This window comes from Astatotilapia calliptera, chromosome 6, assembly GCF_900246225.1.
Source record: "Astatotilapia calliptera chromosome 6, fAstCal1.2, whole genome shotgun sequence".
Taxonomy (NCBI): Eukaryota; Metazoa; Chordata; class Actinopteri; order Cichliformes; family Cichlidae; genus Astatotilapia; species Astatotilapia calliptera.
Window position 1 is genome coordinate 10284987 of NC_039307.1, and position 17258 is coordinate 10302244.

Below are 17258 nucleotides of genomic sequence, written 5' to 3' on the forward strand. Positions count from 1 at the left end.
TCTCAGGAGTAATTTTCCCTTGTCAGAAGCTGAAGATTTAGGGATTAAAATATCAACTAAAATTACTGAGTGGTCTAAAATAGGTAAAACACAGTTTTCAGTCACCGATACATTCAGTCCATAACCCAAGACAAGGTCTAGGGCAGGGGTCAGCAGCCTTTAAGACCCAAAGAGCCATTTGGACCTGGTTTCCATGCAAAAGAAAACACTGGGAGCCGCAAATACTTTTTGACATCTAAAATGAAGATAACACCGTATATATTGTTTTATACCTTTATGCTTTGTGTGAACAACTAAGGTGTGTTGCTTATGAAATCCATGAAGTGCTACAGAGAAAATTACATTTTGAACTCTTAAAAAAAATATAACAAAAGGAAAGACACCAACCTGAACTAAAATGATCCATGTAGCAAACAAAAACTGTTGTGAGCCGCCACCCTTATGTCGCCTTTGGGCTTTTGGAGCCTTGACTTGACTTTTAAAAATAATTCGAAAAAAAGCACTATGCTGCTGAAAAATGAAAAATAGATATTTGCAAAATTCTGCCTAAATATGTATTTTACCAGGTTAATGTGTGTGGCGGGGCGTCGTCTAGGGTGTGGCCTTTACATGTTGGCCCAGACACAGATTGTGTGAAATTTGAGGAATCAATTACATTTAAGAAATCTTTGACCAGGGGTTTATCCTCACAACACAGATGAATATTAAAGTCCCCCCATATAAGAATCCTTTCATAGTGAGCGATAAAACATGTCAAGAAGTCTGAAAATTCCGAAGGAAAAAAGTCGTTATATTTAGGTGGATGATAGATGACTATAATTAGAACCACGGGACAGCTTAAAGTCAGGAGTTGGGACTCAAATGAGGTAAAAACACCAGGACTTTGTATCTGTTTGCACTTAAAACAGTCAGTGACATCTAATGTAATGCCAGTATTTGACACAGTGGGTGTTGATAAAAGAGTATTTTCAGGAGGAGCTTTTAGTATCACCATTTAAACTCCTGCATACACACCATCCACCCATGTCAGGTACACTCCTAGTCTCCTGACTTTAACTCCACTTCACATATTTAAACTTCTTCAATCAACTTCTAAACAAGCAGGAAGTTAACATTTGATAAGCAGGATGATTTGATTATAGCTGCCAGTGCAGAGCTGCTGTTGTATAATATTAGTGCATTTTGAGTATGCTTAAAAGATCATTTCTACCTTTTCTAAATAATAACAGCATCAGTGATAATATAGTATAGTATATAAGTATATTATAGTTCACTGTCCTTATTATAGTATAATAAAAACTGAGTCCTTGCAGGTTCAATGCTGTCTTTTCATGTATGTTTTGATAGCAAATTACACTACTGATGGCCATGGTTTTATTGTTAATAATTACAATGTAAATCTGGGTTTCCAGCCATGTGTCCATCCATGCTTTCTTAGATGACTATATTTTTAAAGACAAACATATTTTGCCTAATCAATGTGCATTTTACGGCATATATTGTAAGGATGCTGAAGATAAGACATTATGTCATTCCCATGGGAGCCCCTATATGAAACATAATAACTAGGGTTCAGTGTGGCTCTGGACTGAGAAGAGACCTGAGGTGGTATAAAGCTGGAATATGCCTCTTTTTTGGAATGTGACAATAGACACTCCTAGATTAACAAGATTAGGACTGATGAATTCTGTTAGCGCTTCTCCATTTCTGTCGTAAATGCTCACAGGGACAAAACAGGAAACACATGCAAACTCTAAATATCAACCTGTGAAGGTTTGTCAAATATTTTAAGTCTGTGGCAAAAGATCTATTTATTAAACTGCATTCAAACTGCATGATGTCATCTTAATTATCATGAGGTCAGGACCAGTGTTGGTCAAGTTACTTGAAAAGGATAATTAGTTACTAATTACTGATTAACTCTCAAAAAAAAAGTAATCCCATTGCTTTAATCATTACTTATTTTCAAAAGTACTTAGTTACTTAGTTACCTTTCAAAAAACATGATAAACAACCTGAATACGTAATAAAGCAACAGACCTTTTAGCACAGTTCTATTTTTTATGCATAATCCATCATATAAAATTGAATCAAATGGAAAGCCTCTTGTTAAAAATTGTTTTATTAGTTTTAATTTTTTTTAATTTTATGCACATTACATTAAGCAAAAATTAAATTATATGCAACAGTCTTTGGCTTGAAGAAATTTGTTTAACATTTAGACCTATTTTCTGCATATTCCAGCATATAAAATAAAATAATGTTTTGTGTTTACACTCGCTCTTTCAAATAGCTGCAAGTAAAACACAGCAAAAAATAAATAAAATCAAAGATTCAGTGGCACTAGGTCCTGTTGCTATTCAAGCTATTTTCACCTGTTTAGCAGGAGTGGGGTGGGTGCCCGGTGCTGCAACAGTCATGTCAGTGGGCGTTTCTCTGTGAATTTCACATTCCCGTGGTGGCTTGCTAGGTGCTTGCACAGATTTGAAGTTTAATTTTTTGCTGTAGAAAGTTTTCTTCCCACACAGAGTGTACAGTAAACGCTAATGTTTTTGTCACTTTTTACAGAATCAAACTTAAAATATACACAGCTACATTCATGCATGAAATTATCTGAAAAGTTTATTTTGTGACCCATAAAGACTAATATTAAAACTACGTAGCTGCCTGCATTGTTGGATACTGGAGCCGGCTGGGCCACGCTATGAATTCTGGAATACGTTGGGCCACGATGGATACACCGTCTCGTCCTTCAACTGCGACCTGTGAAGGATGCAGCCTATTTTGCGAGATCTCGCATAAATTTAGCTTTACTGTTTTTTTTTCTCCAATGTCCCTTGCGGAGCTCCGTAGCAAGCATCTACGTCCCCAGTGGCATCATGCACTAGACTGCACATACAAGGAAGCAACTGCCTGAAAATTGGATTCATATTTGACACTCTGTTAAATGTAGAAAAAGAAAATTAAACAAGCTTTATACAGCATATTGTGGTAATTATTGAGCTTTAGAGGCTTTGTATATATTATGCTGTAATGTGTCTGAAATTCAGATGATTGTTTGCATTTTCACATCAATCAAAATGCCATTCTAAACTACACTAAATGACTGCAAGTTGTTACTTTGTGTTTACTGCACAGACGTGACCTTTTTTAATGGTACCTCAAGGACAACTCGTTTATTTATAATGTTTAGGGTAATGCCAACCTAGGTAATCAGGCATTATTACTATTTTATTCTAGTAACTTTTAATCATTTTAGTAGCAGGATTAAATGACAATGAGCTGCACAGAAGAAACAATTCATCATCACTCTATTCATCTATAATTATAAACTTAAGCTGCTGCTTGCCTGCATGTGAGGGCTCATTATCTGGATTACACTGACATGATCGACTCAGCATGACACTAGTGTGCATACTTGTTGTCCAGCACTGAAAATTAAGCTCGTCTAATGGCCACTTGAAGCTGTCTCCAAAACAGTTGATCCTCGTAGACTGCCGTATTAAATTAGAGCATAATAAAGAAATGTATCAAAATAAATAAAGTTTTGATCTCGGCAGATAACTTACCAAATCTTAATAGCTGCATAAAGTTATTATAGTTATGGAGATATTACCTTTAACTGGCGCTTCCCCTCAGCTCATTCAAGCACAGAATCTTGGTGCCTCTTGGAACATTTTTAATGCTCCCTGCTGACCAAAGACAATGGCTTTCTATATTACCAGTCTGCTCAGGAGGTCTGTGCAACATTTCTGGTGAGCAGTATTTTGTTAATAGTAATAAGGAGGTATGTGGGTCTGTTTATTGAGTCTATGGATGCAGCTTGCTAGCATTAGCAGACGACCTAGCACTCCACATTATGCTCACTTCCATGTAATCAACAAGGTCGTGACAGAAATCCTCGAATTAAGACTTCACAACTTTACAAATCATGGCTATGTCCTTTTTTATACAGTCTATGCTTTACTTATTTGTGTACCACAAACCAGCTTTGTTTTTTCCTGCCTGCTCACTATCACTGAGCTCATACATCTGTCAGAACCAGTTTCTCACACACTAATCCAAACTGGCTCAGTGACAATGGTAGCTGCTCATTATGACTTTCCCAATGCCGTGTCCCTTTCTAACATCACATGCAGGGTAAAGGATTAATCCTGTCTAAGCAGACTTGGCTGAATCATGTCTTCCAGAAGATTATGCAACACTCTACTAGAATAGATACATGGCCACAAGGCTCACCTGTGTAGACTGACCACATGACACCCATCATTTTATATCATGTTGACACATGCAAACCATCAATAGACATCTTGCCACCTGAAAAAATAGCTTTGGTATAATTTATTGATGAAAGATGAATCTATACCTCCCACAACTATGGGTGTGCAGAAGACTTTTACAAGTGGTAAGAGGAAGACGTGGGAGCTTGAATGTGCAAATTAGTGACTAATCCTGGGCTGACTGTGAGATGTTTGTGTACTGCACTTATTTCCTATCTTCTTCCTAGTTATACAGGTGCATCTGCAAATCATACTCAACATACTCCCAGTGTGTGGGTGAACGAAAGTAAGCTGGGATTGCATCTCTGACACCTCCACAGATTCAGCGTGAAGCAGGGAGAGAGAGCGGCGCAGACATGCAGACAGAATGGATAGAAAGACGACAGAGGGAGCGAGAGAGTGAGGCAGAGAGTGAGAGAGACGAGTGAAAGAGACAGAAGATATATTTGACTGTGTGGGTGTGTGAAGTATCAAGGCATGCATCATAATTGTGGATTCTTCTTGGAGCAGCTGGACAAGTCAGTGCATCAGCAGGACATTTACTGGTCTTTCAAATTGTGTTATTTTGTACTTTAAAACAGTGGAAGCTGTGAGCACAGACAGCGACATTTTGAAAGACAAAATGGAAACCGACTTGTTTCTGCTGCCTCAAGGATTTCATTAACAGGGAATACAAAATTACTTCAACTAAGTGAAGTGATGCCAAAAATGATTTGTGGAAAATTATGATACCTCTGCACCCTCAATAATAGGAAATCAAGTGAAGACTTTATCTGAGGTGAGTTGGAGATTCTTAGAAAAATCAAACTGTGTTGAAATTTTGATGATGTTTTGTTTATTTTTTTTATTTGGTTTGTGCTTGTGTTCATTATGTGTATTAACCTATTCTTGTATTTCAGTTTCAGACCTTAAAAGGACATTTCTGCCTTTGCTTGTTTACAGTTTGAGGGTTAAAACTTTTTTGTACAATGTTGAATTGATTGGGTTTATACTGTGATTGGAGTCATTCTAAGGAAACCTTTTAACCAATGTGATTCTCAGTAATCAGTACAAACACTGAGTCTGTGTGTGTGTGTGTGTGTGCATACTCCTATGTTTTTCTGTGATTTGGGGTACTGAACTCGACTTCTCAAAAGCCCAGTGTGCAATGTAGCCAGCCCACGCTGTTTCCCGTTTCCATGGAAACTATTGCCCAGTGCTAAAAGCAGGTCTGTCGTGTGGATTGAATGCGCGAGTATGTGTCTGTGTGTGTTTGAAACATCTCACACAACAGGTATATTGGATGTTAACAGATATTGACTGCTGTTTCTACGGTGTTGTGAGGATGCAGTAGGAACTAATATGCAGAAATTTACCTTCACACTCACATCCCTGCCTCCCTCTTCTCTGGAGCTTTCACCCCAGTGTAACCTTCCTGTACTTGTATCTTTGTCTCTTTCTTTTAACCCTTTCTCTGTCTCTTCTCACCAGTACACTGTTTTCTGTCTCTGTCTCTAAGATGGCTCTCAGCCACATTATCATCTGCCTCCTGCCACTCATTTGCTATGGGTCATCCCACCCCTCTCCTCCGCCACCTCCTCCCCGGGGATGTAGTGTGGATGTGGATCCTCCATACAGGGTGCTCTGCGACCTGGAATCAGTCTGGGGTGTTGTTCTGGAAACTGTGGCCTGCAGCGGTGGTCTCACATCAGTGGTCCTCGCTGTGCTCCTGCTAGTCAAGATGCGCTCCATTTCTGATCCTGCCAAGCGCTCCAGCCTGGGGCCTCTACTCCTGCTTCTGGGCACACTTCTTGGGCTTTTTACCATCTCTCTGGCTTTCCTGGTGGGGAAGAACCAGGCGCTCTGTGTGGTTCGAAGGGCCTTTTGGGGACCCCTTTTTGCCCTCTGCTTTTCCAGCTTACTGGTGCAGGGTGTGAGGCTCAGGAGGCTGGTAGCTGGAAAGGCAAGCCCATCTGGCAGCTCCCTTGCAGCACTCGGTCTGGCCTTGGCCTTGGTTCAGGGGATAATCTCTGCCGAATGGGTGCTGCTGACTGTAGTTAGGGAGGGTCACCCAGCCTGTGAATATCCACCTTTAGACTTTGCCCTTACCTGCAGTTACACTTTGGGGCTTCTTCTCATAGCCATGGGTCTCTCTCTTGGGGTGGTGCTGTGTGGTGGAGAGCTGGCAGTAGATGGAGGAAGTGGCAATGACGAAGACAGAGAAGGAGATAGTGAAAGACGGAAATGGAAGTGTAACGCAATCTGGCTCGTCCTGTCCAGTCTCGCATCAGCATTACTATGGGTGGCCTGGCTGGGGTTTTACCTTTACGGCAGCCAGACGTTAAGGGGAAGGGGGAACAGAGAGAAGGGAGGGGGGAATAAGGATGCAAAAGTGTTCGATGAGCCTGCACTGGCTGTCGCCCTGGTTATTCAGGGATGGCTTCTGCTCCTGTTCCACGCTGTCCCAGAGACTCACCTGTGTCTCCTGAAAACTTCACAATCCGACACGCAAGACTTCTTTGACACCAGTCACACGTCTCCTCCTTCACATTACGGAGATGAGCTCCCTGCACATTCGCACCGATCCTTCCAAGAGAACCAGGCCTTTTCAATGGAGGAACACAGTGCAAGTAAGCCTATGTGACGTGTGTGCATGTCTATACCTGAGTGACAGAGATAACTAATCTAACAAAAAAGGGAACTTATTAGGTCATAGTTTCAATATGTTAGGTTGAGAGCAAAATACGTTTAGCATTTGAGTGTTTTACAGTAAATTATGAGACCACTGTTGCTAGGCAACTGGCAACAAAAATGGGGACCGTGACAACCTTATGAAGAGAAATGAAAAAGGAGAAAACAACAAAAGTAATTCATGTGGTTTGTCTTTTTAAAATCTCAGACATGTTACATAAAATTGAAATAAATCGTTTTAATTGATTGAATACATTTAATGTTACAGTTCCAAATTAGTTTTATTAATAATTTATAAAAGAATATTAATTAAAATAAAATTATGTTAGATCAATCTGAATATCAATTAGATATAAAAATTGGTATCTTACAACCACATTTACATTTTTCCCATTAAAACTCTTTGAGCCTCTCACGAGTTCATGAAAACACAAGGTTAACCAAAATATTTCAAGTCAAGCGGAGACTGAAAATGAAAAATCTGATGGGTACATGGTTATGGTGCATGACACACTACTGCCTTCTTTGCTGCTTGTCAATCCTCTGCTTTTAATCACCTTCTTTTTTTTTTACAGTAATAACTGAACTAATCCTACTTTGAATTGCAGGCCAGTTTTCCATTCATCATACATGAAAAAAAACTACATCACCATCCAACCATGAATGGCAAGTAGTCTTATTTACAGACAGGGAAGCTCATTTCTAGGTACTGTATGGGAAGAATCCAATTAAACCTCAGAAAATGTCTGATTTTTCAACAGGCTTTTACTGCAGTACAGTTATGAGTCATCTCACTTTGATTGCTCGCTATATTTATTTGAAGCGAGATGCACAGATGAAGAGCTAAGCCTCGATAAGCCAGGATAAACAAAGAGTGAAGGGAATAGAAAGGCACATGCAGTCTCCAGCATGATGATGATATTTGGTGATCCTTTTAGACTTCTTAATAGGCAGTCAGATCTAGAAGAAAGAGAAATTTAAAAGAGAATTTAATTTGTGGTTGAAAGTAAAAGGTAAAGGTTTCTCTTAGTTATATAACTGATAATGTAGTCTAAGCTATGTTTTAAAAACCGTGAGTTTGTAAGGGCAGCTGGTGAGTGTGTGTAATACCTAAAAATGATCCACTTCTCAGTTTATGGAAAAAAAAAAACAACAGAAACCCCATACAAACAAAAGAACCAAACAACAATAAAAATACTGCTTGTGTCTCATTCCCATTCGCTGCTCCATATTAAGTCATGTTATGTAGACGAGTGTGAACTGAGCTCAGTCGCAAAATGGAAAAAAGAAAAACACCACCAACAGCAAACACTCTTGGACACTAATGGTGTGACTTTCTAAGTGCCAATTTATTGCATAATTGCTAATGCATCATTTAAATGAAAGATCAAAATCAGCAAAATAAATAAATACTGCTAAGCATTTTTGTGATTAAGACATAATATACTGAGCAATACTAACAAATCCTTTCAAGACAGTTTAAGTTACAGCACTGCTCTCATTTTTCTTTTGATGCAGTATTTGATAGTATGCGAGGGCTGGATGGTGACCTTCCGTTGTACAGTTTCTTGTGAGGCACTGTGGGATACGTGTACCTTTGCACTGGGGCACATGGGAAATACAGTTCAGAAGAATTTTGCTAAAAAAAAATCTCAGTCAAATGAGAAGTTTGAGTCTCATTCTATTGTTACATGTTTTATCATTCACTATTAAGGTTAGTATATGTAGTGAATCATTCTGGAATTTCTGACACAGTCATAACATTTATTAAAAAATGATTCACAGTTTAGCAGGTCTTTACTCTCCATCCAGGTCTCCATAGACAAACTCTGTGCACCTACACATGTAACCAAATGACTTTTCAAAGTAGTATTACTAAATCTCTAGGTTAAACTATTGGTTTTGAGTTTAATTTATTTCCCCTAACATAAATGAAACAAATAAAAAACAAAAGACAATTCAAACGTGTAAAAATGGAACATACTGTAGACTAAGAAAAACTTAGATTCTTCTTGAATTGTTGCACTTAAATAAACAGTAAATACAACATAGCACAGATATTTAACACAAACAAGTTGTGCATTATCTTATTGTGCCATAAAAATGATAACACAGATCTTACATTGCTGGGAAATGGGAAATGTTTTGTCATCTTTTTGTTTCAGTGTCTGTAATGTGGAATGTATTCATGAAGAGAGAAAAACATGGGATTCCACTTACTCTCTACAAACCCAACCAAAATGCAGATCTGCACATTTTATGGCTTATAAATAATACATAAGGACTAAACTAATGAGGTCACATTCCATGAGGAAAAGCTAAGTAGGAAGTGATTCAGTCATAACCATACAGGTGTTTTTATATACTCCAATCAGACCACTGCTCAGGTGAAACTGTAAAAATGAATGCAGACAGTCTAAACAATGGAAATAAAGAAAGAATGCAATGTTTGCAAAACATGCTGAAACTGAGAATTTAAAAAAAGTACATGCTCATTTTTGATTTGATATTAGCTACGCCTTTCAAAAACACTGGAAAGGGGCTTGTTTATCAAACCGTTCTTCATCAAGCACATGTCTTTTAAGTCGATACACGATACAGACACAAGACAGTGCAGACACAACACTGTATCTCCAAAAGTTGATTCTGTTCATCTGGACGTAGCGTTTTGTGGGAGAAACGCTTCGTCACTCATCCAAATGACTTCTTCAGTCTCAGCTGACTGCAGGTTTCCCCAATCTTATAACCAGTACATTTGCATAATGACTGAAACCAGCCCAGTGAAGGAACAATGGGCTGGGAGGTCAGTTCCTTAATCTTAATTGTGCAAATTCTCATGACCATTGATCAACAGCCACTGACCAAAGCCCACTGACCAAAGCCCACTGATCAATGGCCATGAGTACCATTCACACAGAGTTGGGGAATGGCTGCAATCACAGCATTGTAAGGTGGTGACAGATGTACCCTTAGGCCCCTCCTCGATTCAGAGATGGTCTTTCCCTTTTCACGTAAATGGCCTCCTTGACTCCGCGCTCAAACCAGCGTTCCTCCCTGTCCAGGATGTGTACATCCTCATCCTTGAAAGAGTGTCCACTGGCCTGTAGGTGTAAATAGACTGCGGAGTCCTGGCCTGACGAGGTGGCTCTACCTCATCAGGCCAGGACTCTGCAGTCTATTTACACCTACAGGCCAGTGGACACTCTTTCAAGGATGAGGATGTACACATCCTGGACAGGGAGGAACGCTGGTTTGAGCGCGGAGTCAAGGAGGCCATTTACGTGAAAAGGGAAAGACCATCTCTGAATCGAGGAGGGGCCTAAGGGTACATCTGTCACCACCTTACAATGCTGTGATTGCAGCCATTCCCCAACTCTGTGTGAATGGTCCTCATGGCCATTGATCAGTGGGCTTTGATCAGTGGCTGTTGATCAATGGTCATGAGAATTTGCACAATTAAGATTAAATTAAATTAATTTAAATTAATTAAATTAAGAAGTCACTTGGATGAGTGACGAAGCGTTTCTCCCACAAAACGCTACGTCCAGATGAACAGAACCAACTTTTGGAGATTTACTTACCTGGATGACTGAGCATGCATCAAGACACAACACTGTACTTGTAGTGACTTCAGAAAGTTGCTAAGAGACTGAGGTTGGGCTGCTAACATGTCTGACTTACTAAAAAAATTCAAAACATGAGATCCTGCATTGCACAGTGAGAGATGTTAAAGTTGGCTGTTGTAATGGTCTCGCAACCAAAGATAGCCTGGGACAAAATTCTGACAGTGTTAGAAATCAAGGATAACTATCTCACAATTTCACGGTAGCTGTGACCTACTTCAATTAAATAACCAGCCAACCAGGAATGCAGCTGAAATGACGCACTAATCAACTCAACACCAGCAGTTCCTTTTTTTTTAAATACAGCATGTCAACAGCTGCCTTTGTGAAAGCAACTAAGGGAATGTAGTGGAAACAAATAGCAAAGCGTCATAGCTCGTGACAGAGCAGTTTTCATTAAGCACAGAGTCTACATGAACCAAACTTGATTTCCAGCCCAGGTATATTAAATCCATGTCACATAGTGCGGCATGAAATGAACTTATACAAATCAGAACGCCAGCAAATTTAAAGTGTTCAGTCTTTGCAGGAGACTTAATATGAACGCTAACAAGAAGAAACCTTGGACGTCACTAGACTGAGTATGAGCAGTCATCTGCCTCAATCTGTCTATAAAAGCAGAGTGAAACAAAGGGCACTGAGCAACAGCAACAGTATGTACTGAGCAGGTTTGTAAGTTACTGCAAATCAGAAACATGCAGGAAACAGAGATGCCTGTAGAAAAGAACAGAGGCAGAAAGGACAAAGACAGAATCAGTAGGCATGAAGTAACTGAGAAAACAAGTGTGGGAAATAAATGCATGACATGAAAAGAGAACAGAACAAAGAAGGCAACAAAACAAGTGTTCAATTAATTCAAATGAGTCAAAATGTAGAACTGAATTCATTTAAATTGCTTACTGCTATGAGCAGTAAGCAATTTTGTTATGGAAAGGCACCCACCTACATCTCACTGCATTAAGAATAAATAAATAAATAAATAATAAATCTTCAATGGACTCTATGCAGTCCTGTGACAAACTAAGTACAGCCCATGATTCAATTACTGGTTGAACCACTTTTGGCAACAATAACTCACACACCTCTCACAAGGTCACACCAAAGCATTTCAACTGGGCGAAAGGCATTTTGGCCAAACATCTTCACTTTAATTTTGTCTGTCCGAACGATATTATTCTGACAGCCCTTCTAAACAAGCCATACTTCTTGTCTTTTTTAACTGTGCTGTCAAGAATTTAAATATTTTGCAAGTTAACTGAGTGTTGTAGAGTCTGAGATGCAGCTGTTTGTTATTTTTCCCTCTAAGCACTACACGGCCTTACCTTGGGGCGAATTTACTGGGATGTTTGCTGGGAAGATTGTGGCACCTGAATGCTTCAGATCAACAAACCACCAACCCATGTGGTTGGTGCCACACGAACCAGTGATCAACAAATCAAGTGCATTTGATTAGCAGCAACTGGATGCCACTTACCCTTTTAATTCTTATGGAAGCAGTAAGGGTGTACTTAGTGGCTGACACAATGCAGAGCCCTCTGACAAGTTTCTCTTTCACATGGCTGTAGTTTATTCATCCAAATAAAGATCACAAAAAGGTATATGATCAGTATGAAAGTTATACTTAAAGTCAGCTGCTTGGACTTTCAAGGTTATGTAATAATTATAATCAGATGACACATTGGTTATTCTTAGTACCAAATGCATCTTTTGTGTGTGTGCGTGCCAGCTCTCCGAAGCGGAACATACCACGGTAGCCATGGAAGTATGCGTCCTGGTATCGCCTTCAGAGGGCATGTCTACCAACCTACCGAGATGGCTCTAGTGATGAACGGTGGTACAGTAAGTATGCCATAAACACAAACTGCGTTTTTGCCTCTAAATCACTCTGGAATAACATGACTGTACAGTAGATTAGATACAGTAGAATGCTGTACTTTCTCACTACTTGTTCGTGTCTTATAGATGCCCACAGCCCCAGTTAACTACACTGGACGACGGTTATGGTAATATACGGGGCAAATGTTGAAGAGGACACACTTCAGTCACATTTTTGAGGGAAGAAGTATTAAAGACGGTACATATCACAAAGAAGCGACTTCATAAGAGATAGCTATGTTTACTGTGTTTGTGTTTTTTGCCACACATGTGCAGATTTGGCATTTTAAAAAGAAACTAGTGGTATTTTTGCCTACATTTTCCCGAAGGCTTTTTTGATGGATGTAAAGGAACAAGAGAGGGAAGAGAAAGCGACATCTCTCAGTAAAGTGATATTTTTCGATGATGCATTTTTCGATGAACACGTGTAATCTGAATTATAATACATACACACAAGAACAAGAAGTCTATTAGCACAACTAAATGTTATATTTAAAGTGTTTTTTTTTTAATTATATTATATTAAAAGAGACATATTGAATGACCTGTTGTTAAACCATGACAGAGTTGAGCTTAGAGGAAGACTTGAATGTGTTGAGGTAAACTCTTTTGCCTGAGCAGCACCAAACCAGTGCTGCAACATTCTAACTTTTGTTTATCAACCATGCTTACTTCATAAAAATGCACTTTGTATGTCATTTATTATTATTATTATTTTTTTGTTTGCATTCAAGCTACAACTACAAATAAGCTGTTAGGATAGGTATGTAAAATACCTGCTTACACCCACAATGCTTGCACAGCCTCTGTTTTTCATCCTGGAAAGTCCCAAAGGATTCGCATAGTGATTTTCTCTCTATCCCTCGCCTTTCCAATATAAGTACTGTTGGGCAGTTTGCCACATTCACAGTGTTTACTCATAAAGGCTTTGTATTCAGCAGATCTCGTGCAGGGCTGTGGAGGACTATCAAATAGATTTTAAAAGGTGAATAAAAACTCTACAGCTTGTGGATTGTTTTTTTTAAACAAGGTTAATTTTTAATAAGCCTATGATAAAAAGCCATTTAATACTGCAGCACTAATCCTGCAGTATTAGTAAATAGGGTTTACTGTTAGTGGCTGTAATTTTGCACTTTATCAGCACTGATTACATCTGGGAATTGTGATATTTGACATTACTGGACATGCATGTAAAAGCACAGTTTAAAGGTAATGTATTTTGTCAAAACATAAGTGTTTTGTTTTCTAGAATTTTAATAACTGTATACTAAAGAAAATGACCAGTTGTTTGTGTTTCTAATAAATTGGCATTGGAGAGATCATTGACAAAACAGTCTCACCCCTCTAAGCCAATAAGTCAGAAAATTTACATTTAAAAATAAAACAATTTCTGGACAATCAAGCAAATCCCGTTGCTGAGGAAGGCCAGGTATGTGTAAACCTAAAAGAAACAGGTAACCGTTTCTGTGGTCAGACTGTTTTGTCTTGCAGAGTTTATTGTGCATTATCAACATTTTTTAGATGTATGATAAAATCTTAAAAATGGCAGAAAAAGTAAACCCTTTGGAATTAAAAATCTAAATTTTTTTATTGGGTTTTTATCCATTAACTGGTGGTGAGAAATAAACAGCTGTCATTAGTCTTCATTAAACATAGTGAATATATATATTGACAAAGGAAAAATGATGAACCTTGGATCTTATACCTCCCTAAACTGTCATATAACGATGCTCCTGGGTTCATTTTAGGATTATATTTCACTGAAATCATTCTGTAGTACACTGGTTAATAAATTCATTCCAGAAAGCCATAAAATGTATATAAAAGATGGCTGTAGCTTCTGAGTCTGATAAGTAAAGCTAGTGCCAAAGTGCCTTAAACATGGGTTCTTTCTAACGGTCAGCAGGGGCCCTTGATGTTGCAAAAAGAAGTCAAAATTTATAAAAGTCTGGGCTCCCTTGATTCCCACCTTTGTAAGAACTTCCCCTATGAGTTTAAGGTCTTAATCGGTTGTTTCACATTTTTTGACTACAACAAAACATTAATTTTGTGTATTATGGTCCCACCTCAGTCAAAATGACAACAAAGCAGGCTTTATGGTATGTTGGCAAGACAGAGATGATGATTTTACTTCAGGTTAGGCTTATTGTTCTCATTATTACCTTCTTACCTAACCTCTACTAGACTTCAGCTTAATACCACCCATCCTTACATTATACTGAAGCTTAATGGTGGTGATCACTTGGTGGAGTCCCAGGCGCAACAGAAACAAAAGTGGCCCAAAATGATAACACTATGTGGGATATCACATGTAAGTTTACATGTAGGGTTATTTTGATAATTCCAAAGGGTTTTCTTGCATTTTCTTCCCACTTTACAGTTAAACTTTAAATTCCATGAAACAAAATGAAAAGATTTGGCATAACTGTAAATTTATCTGGAAACCTTTGATATTTTGGGCCAGATTTGCTGACGTATTGCACAAGCAGAAATTGGGTTTTGGTGTGAAAAAAAAGTAACATCAGTATTAACAAAGACATTGCAGTAACAAGATTGCATGTCAGAGGTGGGATTTCAGAGATTTTTGTGACCGATCCAGTCGTGATATTTTACACTGAAAAACAGCATATCACATTTTTTGCAATTGATATTATAATGAACTGAAAGTGGGTGTGTTTAGATAACTAACCACACCTGTAAGTGCTATTTGGGGATCGTGCTCACGCACTATTTTGTCCTGTTTAGTAAATCAAGCCCATTTAATTACAATGCTGAAAAGTTTGTGTTGAATTTAACCTATTAAGACTCAGTTAACTTTGAGACTGAATTCTGAATCCAATCCTGAACAAGTTAGTAAAATGAGGTTGAAAAGCAGGTCTCACAATGTTCTTCTCTAATCTTGAGACCATTTCTTCTTACTATAACACTAAACAACTAAACTGTGAGTGATTTTACTTTTGTGTAAAGCCTTGTGTTCTAATATAGTACAATGAAAATATGATCATTGTAGGATTTTTTTTAATGTATTAAGCCTATATAACTGATTTTTAAACATGTACTGTAGTTGTTCCAAATGTGAAAAAGCACTGGTATTTCTTTTTTGAGATCCTCTTATAATGATAGCTCTGTCACTGTTTTATGGCAGCATAACATGAATGTCTGTAATGTGATTTGCACAAAGTGACTAATACATCAGTGCACCTATTCTGTTAAATATACCCTGGTGTTGTTGTTTTTATTGTTGGGATAACTATAAAGTCAGGTACTACTACATCTAGTTCAGATGTATCGTCGTCAAGTGTTCAGTGCACTGTAACTGAATCACAAATAAAGAAAGAAATGGTGCAACTGTTTTAACACCAAACTGGTTTCCAAGCAACACTTCAAGCATATAAATGTATGTTTCCTGAAAAGATTATCCTTAAAATTGGTCCACATATTAGTCCACACATTCTCCTTAACAATCCTGATCTAGAGTGTATTTTAAAACTTAATATATATGCAAATCTGCTTATGATACTTAAGCTATATCATTAGCTTTGAGTGTTATTTAGTAGGACTGAAACTACTGATATGAAGGCACACACATCCCCCTTCTCTGTGTTATGTTAAATCACGAGCCAAGTCATATCACATAAATAGCCAAAAATCCTCACTGCATGTGGGAGTCTTCTAAAAATAAGTAAGCTTTCAGTAGTAAGAACGTCAGGGACCTGCAAAAGCATGGCCTGCTGGATGATGGAGATGGAGGAGGATTGCAGCTAGCTACTAGGAGCAGAGCTGGATTCGGATGCGGCTTCTTAAACGTCCATTTCCAAAATGAAAGCTGGGTGACAGAAAACTGTATGCTTGGTCAAAATGACTGTCATGCACATGGAAGAGTATAAAGCTAATGGCTGGATCTGCAATGGCTGGCTACAAGAGGTTGCAGGGGGAGGGTTACATGTCAATAAAGGCATCGGAGACCTGTCGCTGGCTTCTGGCTTTGTTTAGACTAAAGGGGATGTCGGGGGGGTGAGCCTATGTTTAGAAAGGCTTGTAAGAATGCTGGACACAAAACATGAATAATTAAGTGGCTTGATTTTATCATGCGTTAAAGAGATGTAAATCACTAATTTACTTAAGGTGCCACATCATTTCAGACCATTTTAATCCCTGGTTGTAACAGAAGTCAGCAGGGTGAATTCACTGTTAAAATAACAGGGATTTCGCTGCCAAACTCCCAAAATTTCTCCTCAAACTATGTGTTTAAGTTGTGGATCCTGCTTTGAAAGATACCTGTTTTTTCGACACAAACCCAGCCTCAGGGATCACAAGCCTGAATAAATGGGAGGGTTACATTAGGAAGGACATCTGGTGTAAAATGCATCCTTCCCCTGTGGTAAGTAAGTGGCTTGGAATAATTGAGCTGTTATTTGTGTCATGAACAAAGTGCATTTGAAGCTCAATGATATTATCTGCTGTCACAAGTGTATTGTCAATACTGGAATGTCACCCAAAAAGGGGGAAGTACAACTTTGACAGGGGCACATTAGGCTCATCTCACTCCCCTTGCCATTTCATAAGAAATTCTGCCACCTGCACAAGAAATTCAGCACACACAACCATATCTAAAATCCCACTATAAAAAGTATGCATAATAACCTTAAATACACAGCATTGTTATTTATTTTGCAAGTTTCAAGTGAGATCATGCTTTAAAGTCAGCCTCAAATCACAAGACATGTTTCAAAGAGACGTCTGTTAGGCGTTGCTGACTTGCATCGTCACTTTTCCTCAATGACACTGACAGTAATAACTTGAGGGTATT

At 38.5% G+C, this 17258-nt stretch overlaps 1 protein-coding gene across 2 annotated transcripts; it reads left to right on the forward strand.

Annotated features, from left to right (window-relative positions):
• Positions 1 to 4223: 4223 nt before the first annotated feature.
• gprc5bb (G protein-coupled receptor, class C, group 5, member Bb) lies at positions 4224 to 15796 on the forward strand. 2 transcript variants are annotated; one of them, XM_026170208.1, is made up of 5 exons: positions 4224 to 4405; positions 4508 to 5058; positions 5779 to 6889; positions 12300 to 12412; positions 12536 to 15796. In XM_026170208.1, exons 3-5 carry the CDS (start codon positions 5779 to 5781, stop codon positions 12578 to 12580), a joined length of 1269 nt encoding a protein of 422 aa, XP_026025993.1. In that variant the 5' UTR covers positions 4224 to 4405; positions 4508 to 5058; the 3' UTR covers positions 12581 to 15796. The 2 variants fall into 2 exon arrangements, with proteins under 2 accessions (XP_026025993.1, XP_026025994.1); XM_026170209.1 differs by having other exon boundaries at positions 4601 to 5058.
• The last annotated feature ends 1462 nt before the right edge of the window (positions 15797 to 17258 follow it).